This window comes from Poecilia latipinna, unplaced genomic scaffold (genome assembly GCF_001443285.1).
Source record: "Poecilia latipinna isolate Pla-1442-1.1 unplaced genomic scaffold, P_latipinna-1.0 Scaffold521, whole genome shotgun sequence".
In the NCBI taxonomy this organism is placed as follows: Eukaryota; Metazoa; Chordata; class Actinopteri; order Cyprinodontiformes; family Poeciliidae; genus Poecilia; species Poecilia latipinna.
The window spans coordinates 270,741-278,043 of NW_015113137.1; the positions used below are offsets into that span (position 1 = coordinate 270,741).

General features: G+C 46.3%; 1 protein-coding gene across 4 annotated transcripts; it reads right to left on the minus strand.

The window, feature by feature from the left end:
* Nucleotides 1-1,326: 1,326 nt before the first annotated feature.
* On the minus strand, nt 1,327-5,973 carry LOC106952497 (WD repeat-containing protein 62-like). 4 transcript variants are annotated; one of them, XM_015040643.1, is made up of 8 exons: nt 5,603-5,973; nt 5,210-5,533; nt 3,705-3,824; nt 3,294-3,495; nt 2,270-2,448; nt 1,826-1,933; nt 1,644-1,741; nt 1,327-1,556 (listed from the first exon to the last, which is right to left on the minus strand). In XM_015040643.1, exons 1-8 carry the CDS (start codon nt 5,775-5,777, stop codon nt 1,350-1,352), a joined length of 1,413 nt encoding a protein of 470 aa, XP_014896129.1. In that variant the 5' UTR covers nt 5,778-5,973; the 3' UTR covers nt 1,327-1,349. The 4 variants fall into 4 exon arrangements, with proteins under 4 accessions (XP_014896129.1, XP_014896127.1, XP_014896128.1 ...); XM_015040641.1 differs by having other exon boundaries at nt 3,705-3,845; XM_015040642.1 differs by having other exon boundaries at nt 1,327-1,553; nt 3,705-3,845; nt 5,603-5,972.
* Nucleotides 5,974-7,303: the final 1,330 nt, after the last annotated feature.

The following is a 7,303-nucleotide window of genomic DNA, read 5'->3' on the forward strand; positions in this document are numbered from 1 at the left end:
TCATATTGTTTGTTAAACAACTCTGGAGCTTCTGGTTAGGAAGCGCATTCAAAACCTTTGTTTGAAATGGCGCGTTAAATTCAAGTCTCCATTACAGACCAGAGAAAACTAAAGAGAATGCAACGTTGTGTTAATCCATTTGAAGAGCCGGTAGTTTATCTGGAGGAAATAAATGACGATGCAAAAGTTAATTAGACTGTAACATGCGCAGTCCGCTGCTCAACCACTGCGGACGCGGCTCCGCCGCTGCGAAGACTTAGAAACCGCTGGAAGTAACTCATCCAGCGGCTTTAACAAATGGAGCCTTCTGGGTTCACGTTACCCAGGAGAGCGGCGCTCTGGAGGAGCTGCAGACGTAACATCTGTCCGTTTTGGAGAAGCGAAAAAAAATAAATAAATCCTGGTAAAAGCGCACACCGGACCGCGCGCAGGGTAAAACACTCAAAGAGTTCAATCGATCAGTTGATCTGTTTGGATCAGACAGATCCAACTGACTGATGAATTAGCGCAGATTTTTCTGCAGATGGGAACCAGGAGGAAGTTGTTCAGACCCCAGCGGGTTGAAGTGATGCTAATTTAAGTAAATTCGCTTAATTTAATTTATTAAAAGTTATTGGGGCCTCAGTCAGTGGTTTTTGTCACTACGGAGAAAAATGTAGATGCATTTATCTGTTTAATTTGTGATGGGATCTGGATTCACGGTGAATATTAACTAAACCGCATAAAATGCAGCTAAATAGCCGATGTTAATATGATTGTAATTTCACGGATAAAAATAGTATAGGGCCAATTTTTTTTTATGTTGTCGGTCAAGATAACGGATAACACAAAAAAAAGTCTAGCGCCACCTGCCGCCCTGACACCAACTCACACACATCTTCATTCAGTCTTACTTGTAAATCGATTTTTCTTTTCTTGGCCGTTTTGATGTTAGCTTGTTGATGTTTTATTCGCTGGGGAAAACAATAAGCAGCTTGAGGTGACTCTGCTGCTCTCTAGTGGCGAGAAGCCGCAATGTTGGCTGGTAACAATCGGAATGCATTATGGGAGATGTAGTTTGTAGTCAATTCGTGCTCAAAACCTATTTTAAGTTAATCTTGGCCCTATAAAACGGTGGGAGGGCCACATAAAATGACATGGCGGGTTACATGTGGCCCGCGGGCCTTGAGTTTGACACATGTGCTCTAACAGGATAAAATTCAGTGAAATATGTTCATTAAAACACAGTTTATTCCGAATTTAAAAGACAGTTTCAGTTTCAAAAACAGTGATTTAAAAAGTAAAAGTAAAATACTGCTGGTAAAACAATAAGGTGCTTTCAGTCCAGGGGTTTGTCAGCTTCGTACCGTTCAGATTTTATTCAGTTTGTTTTGAGTCATCTGAACCAGAAGCTCAGAGTATTTCTCCAGGAGCGACATCGTCTGCTCGTCCTGCGTCTGACCAGAGGGGGCGCCGCAGCACGGCGCCGGCAGCACAGCCTGCAGCTCCCTGTGAGCGGTGGCGGCAGCTTCCTGCAGGACAGAGCAGCTTTCTGATCGCTCCGAGCCGCAAACCTGCTGGGAAAAAACGTCAACGGAGAATCAGAGAAATCAGACGAGTGATCCAAATGGTCTAAACATGGCCGCCGTCAGAACGACGCCAACCTGGTGGTACAGGAGGACGGCTCGCTGTGTTGCCTGGCGCAGAGCGATGGCGGCCTGCTGACACCGCTGCAGGCTGACCGGCTCCGCCCCCTCTTCATCTGAAGCAGAAAAACAAAAATAAAAACCTGATTTTATCGTTTCAGAGCGAAGAGCGTCTCCATGGAGACGATCTGAGGACTCACCTGTCAGACAGGTGCCACTGTCTGCCTGGGGGCGGAGCCTCTCTGACATGGGAGAGGAGGAGGAAGTGGGCGGGGCAAAGACCGACGAATCAGGTGCAGCAACAATATCTAAAAAAAATAAAATAAAGTAACCTCAGCCTTCATCCAGGTTTTTTCAAAACATTTTTCAGTTTAAAAATATTTCAGATTTTCTAAAATCTGGGGTTGAATTCAGGCGAGCCGGATCGGACCGAACCAAGGTCGGCTTCAAAGTTAAAACTTTAATCATTTTATTTCCTCAATTTTTTCTTAAACTTTAGAAATGACAAAAAACAAAGAAAACTGGCTTTTACTCAAACTCTCCTTAAGTTGATCAGAACTCAAAAGTTTAAATCAATAAAAGCTTTAAAAGACGCTGGCCAAACAAAATGGCTGCACTGACATCACTGAACTACGGAAGCTCACCTGGATCAGTCGGACTTCCTGGCTCCGCCCCCTTCAATCCCCCAGGTGGCGCTGGGGGGGCAGGGCTCTGGATTAGTGTCCTGTTGGGATTGGTTGGCGTCTCGTCGAGGATGCCGGCGCTACACCCACTTCCTGCACACCGTGATGTCACTGCAGGGGGCGTGGCCAGAACCTGCGGGCTAAAAAGGACAAAACTGATAAATATGTTTAACTTTAAAAACGATGTTTTTAAAGTTAAAATTCAGGGTTCAGACACTTTTCACAGGAAATTTCAAGCACTTTTCAAATTCCTTGAAGATTAAAAACACACACACAAAAAAAAACAGTTTTAATTCCCTGTTTAATATTCATCAATTATTAATAATGTCTTGTGAGTTTTCTACACTCTGCAGCAGGGACAGGATGAACTAAAATATATCTGCAGATCATAATCTGAATAGGAATAATAAAAAATATGTTTGGCAATTTTTTAGGATTTAGCAAATTGAAATAATTTTGGTAAATATAAAAAACTTAAAACGAGAAGTTTTGTCTGCTTCAACTTCAACAGCAAGAAAAAAACTTAGGTGTACGAAAACATCTGGTTTCAACTGTAAATGTTCTCCAAATGTAGGCCTTTAATCAAACGTTACATTGAACTTTACTACAAAACTGTGCAGTTTGAATATGAAGCACTTTTCAGTCCTTGAAAAAACTGAACTGAAACTAAAGCATTTTCAAGGATTTCAAGGACCTGTATGGACTCAGAGTTTAACATGACGGCAAATCAGGTCCGCCGTAGATGGAAAAAAATAGGAGTTAAAAACCCCAAATTAAAACTAAATATGAAAAATAATCTCAAATGTTTGAGCTCCAAATTTCTAAAATTTGCACAAAAAAAAAAAAAATTTAGAAGCAGTTTTCTAGTTTTATTCTAGAAAATGGCAGAAATTTACTTTTTCAGAAATTAATGTCTCTAAGTGAAATCTGACTTGACCTGAGGATCTGGAGGCTGCTGCCATGTTGGGTGACTGGAGCTTCCTACCTGCTGCTCTGCTCCTGCTGGGAGCGGGGCGGAGCCTGCGGGGGCGCAGGCGGAGCCTGCGGGGGCGCAGGCGGAGCCTGCTGGTTCTCCTTGTTCTCCTCCAGGGGGCAGCAGCCGGGTTTGGAGATGTCCAGGTACGCGAGGCGGGACTCCTCCGTTACTGAAGACGCAGCGCCGCTGTTGGCCGTCCTGGACGTGACGTCTGATTGGTGGAAACAGAAACAGGTGAGGCAGTGAACCTGACTCAGGTGAGTCAGAGAGGAAACGGCCAAGTTGTGCTCTGTCAGATGATTATCAGACCGATTTGGTTCTGATGCGACTGATTGGAAATCATCTGCTGATCAGGAGGGAAACCTTCACCCAGAAGCCTCGGCTGCACCGTGAGAGACACGCCGCGAGCCGCTCACACACCTCCCAGCGTCTTCTTGCACCGCAGCACCAGCACCGTGTGTCGTCTGCGGGCCGCCCGCCGCCGGGGCTCATGGGAAATCCCACAGGAAGCTCTGCTACTCAGGACCGCTCTACCTCCCACTGCGGTCACACAAACACTCCCTGTTGGCGAACGGCACATGTGAATGTATCTGGAGTTCCTCAGGGAGGCGCTCCCGGCCCCCTGCTGGACGGACCACAAACTGATCTGTTAAACCCGACCGGCGCCTTCCAGTTCTGATCGGTATCAGCACCACGGGGGGACGATCCGAGTGTTCAGAACCGGTCTGAGCGGAGGCACGTCAACCTCCATCTGATCTGAAGCAGAACCGGTCCAGCCGGTCCGGCTGCCTGCGTCCAAACAAAAGAGTTCCTGAAGAGGCTCTGGTCCCTCAGAGTTCAGAACCGGACCGTTTGGGTCAGACGAGCTGAGGTTGGCCTTCAGCTCAACAAACCGTCTGAACAAGCCGACCTGCTGCCTGGTTTATGACCAACATCAGGTTTAAACAGAAAATCCTAAAACTTTTCCTCACTTGTTTTCTCTGTAGAAACTATGAACCACAAGCAGAGAGTTAAAGGTCCTAATGCCATCTGAGTAACATTTAAAGATTCTTTATTATGTTACCCTGAAATCCATTCTGCTGTATATTTGAGTCCTTGGGGGGCAGGAAGGTTGAATCTCGTCTCTCCAGAAGCTGCTTAGATACGGTTTTATTTTGTTCGGGTCACATCTTTCAGTCTGTTCTACGTTTTTTCAACCATCACATTTGCTACTAACATGTTCCTTTAATCCGCCATTTTTATGTCTTACAGTAATTTTGTAATCCAAGTTCAAGGAAGCTAAAAGTGGTTCAGTCAAAGCAAAGCGAAAAGCTGCTGATGTTAAAATGACAAGCTATATTTTAGACATTCATTTATTGTGTCTGTGACGTCCTGGCTGCTGTTTTGCTAGCAGTAGCATCATACCTTTGCTAGCGTTAGCAATGTATGCTAGCTGTTAGCTTCTTGAGGACAGAACCGAATCATTTGTTTTAAATTATTACGTAAACAGTCCAGCATCGTTTTGTCTTGGGGAAACATGATCCAAACGCAGTCGGTGACGTAGCGTTAGCATTAGCTAAATCAGTAGCAAGCTGTGGAGGCTGGATGGATAAATCTGCTGTTGACAGGTTTTATTTATTATGGAATAAAAAGTTTCTGCGTCGTTAGCCAATTGGCTTGAACTCTAACCCCTTCAAGCCAGCAAAATGGCCGAAGGGGTCAGAGGGGGAGGTTTAAAGAAACGGCATCAAAACCAGTAAAACAAAGTGGAGCTAAAATAACCAGGATTCAGACTGAATCACTTTAAACCACATGAATGAACTAAAGGTGGAAATGGAGGATTCATTAAAACAACCATCTGCGTTCAAAGTAAATATGTTCAGTTCTACTGACAGTTAAATAGGGATCCATGTAATAAACGGAGACCGGACCGGATCAGAACTCACCTCTATCACCGTTTTCTCCTCGAGTCGAACCCGGAAACCCGATGGCGCCGCTGGGCTCAGATCTCATCTGGAGTTCTGATCCGGTCTTCAGGTTCGAGTTGCTCTCCTCAGAGATCCTGCCTGTGATCCGGCCGGGTCGGACCCTGGAGCACATCAGAACCACGTCGGTATCAGTGGGGCACTCGGGCGGCGCCGGGCCGCGGGGAATGGACCGCAGTCGGTCCTGGAAGCGGGACAGGAAGCGGGTGGAGATGCTGAGGCGCGGGTTCAGGAAGGGCTTCTCCTGGGCCGGCCGCAGCGCCGTCAGGTCCGTATCGAAGCGTTCTGCAGAACCGCACGGCACTCAGAGCGGGAAGCAGCAGCAGGAATCGGGTCGGGTCAGGAGGTTCTTACCTTCAGCCAGGCTGGAGGCCAAACTCTCAAAGTGGTTCTTCAGAGAGTTCCGGTCCTCGTCGTCCTCCGGACCCAAACTGCCCACAGAGCTGCCCTGGCTCAGGGAGTCGGTGTCTGACGGAGAGGAGCAGTTCGGATCAGAACACGTCCTGCAGCAAAACGCACTTCTAAACATGACGCCTTTATTTTGAAAACCCAGTTAAACTCCTATATTTTAGATCCAAACGTTAAATTCTGCAGAACCTTTCGGGTTATTTTTTGTTCCAGGCAGCCATGATGGATCCTTTGGAAGGCGACGGATTCTGTTTCCTTTAGCGGGTCAGCTGTGGCCCACAACCCATGCTCAATACGTTTTACACGTATTGAGCATGGGTTAGCAATCACGCAATGATTACAAGATCACCCCCCCACCCCCCCCCCCCCCCCCGGCCGCCCCACACCCCAAGAGCCCCCCCCCGAACACCCGCCCCCCCAACCACCCGCACNCCTGACACCAACTCGCACACACCTTCATTCACAGTCTTACTTGTAAATCGATGTTTCTTTTCTTGGACGTTTTGATGTTAGCTTGTCGACGTCTCAGTTTTATTCGCTGGGAAAATCAATAAGCAGCTTGAGGTGACTCTGCTGCTCTCTAGTGGCGAGAAGCCGCAATGTTCGCTGGTAACAATCGGAATGCATTATGGGAGATGTAGTTTGTAGTCAATTCGTGTTCAAAACCTATTTTAAATCAATCATGGGCCTATAAAACGCTGCGGGGGCCACATAAAATGACGTGGCGGGCCACATGTGGCCCGCGGGCCTTGAGTTTGACACATGTGCTCTAAAGAGAGCCAGAATTCCCGCGCTGCCGTGACATGAGCCCCTCCCACTTCCCCGAGCTCAGACAGGTGGACAAAGTAACACGTTACCGACATCACTGTTCAAGAGACTTCAAGGAGTGTGGTTTGAAAAGACAAAGGCCTACAGTGGACAATAAACCTTTGGCAGAAATAAATTGGGGGAAAATCCATAAAAAGTGAACGAAAATCTTAGCTGCAGCAAAACTGTTGACAGTTTTGTGATATCTGCAGAAAGGGATGCAGCCACTGATCCTGCAGCATAACTAAACCAGTCTTTTATCTCTGATTTGAAAAAAATATATATATCTGTAATCATTTTCAGTATATAGGTGGTAAATTGAGTCATTTGTACTTGGTTGTAAACAAATACTTATCATGAGAACCCCACCCCCACATACTCACACTGGACTGTGTGATTTCATTCTGTGTCCGGTGTCGAGATGAAGGCAGTGAGGCCAGCATTGTATCAAAGCATAATGTCTCATGTGTAACAGAGTCTCCCATCACTGAGTGGGCCAAACACTTTGCAACACAGAAAGCTCTGACTGGACTGTGGAGGCGAGGTCCAGACCAAGCAGATCAGAGGCTAAATGATAGCTCTGTTAGACATCTGGTGAGTCTTAACATTTCACCCTGCAGAGTAAAACAAATAGGTTCAAAAGATTTGGTTCAGGTTTTGGGGGGCGAGGGGAGATGTATATTGGCATCACACCATTAGAGTGTTATAAATGCGTCAAATGTCAGAAGTTGCTTTCCAGTCTTACATAAAACCATGCTGCTGAGTAGAGTAGCTTTTATCCTGATATTTGATCAGAGATTTAGCCTTTCAAAATAAGAACCTACAGAAATGGTACAGAAT

Coding starts and splice junctions, on each gene's coding strand:
- LOC106952497 (XM_015040641.1), bottom strand. CDS start 5,777: ATGTTTAGAAGTGCGTTTTGCTGCAGGACGTGTTCTGATCCGAACTGC. Junction 3,496..3,704: donor GTGCAAGAAGACGCTGGGAG/GTGTGTGAGCGG, acceptor TCCACCAATCAG/ACGTCACGTCCAGGACGGCC. Junction 1,557..1,643: donor CCGTCCTCCTGTACCACCAG/GTTGGCGTCGTT, acceptor GTTTTTTCCCAG/CAGGTTTGCGGCTCGGAGCG.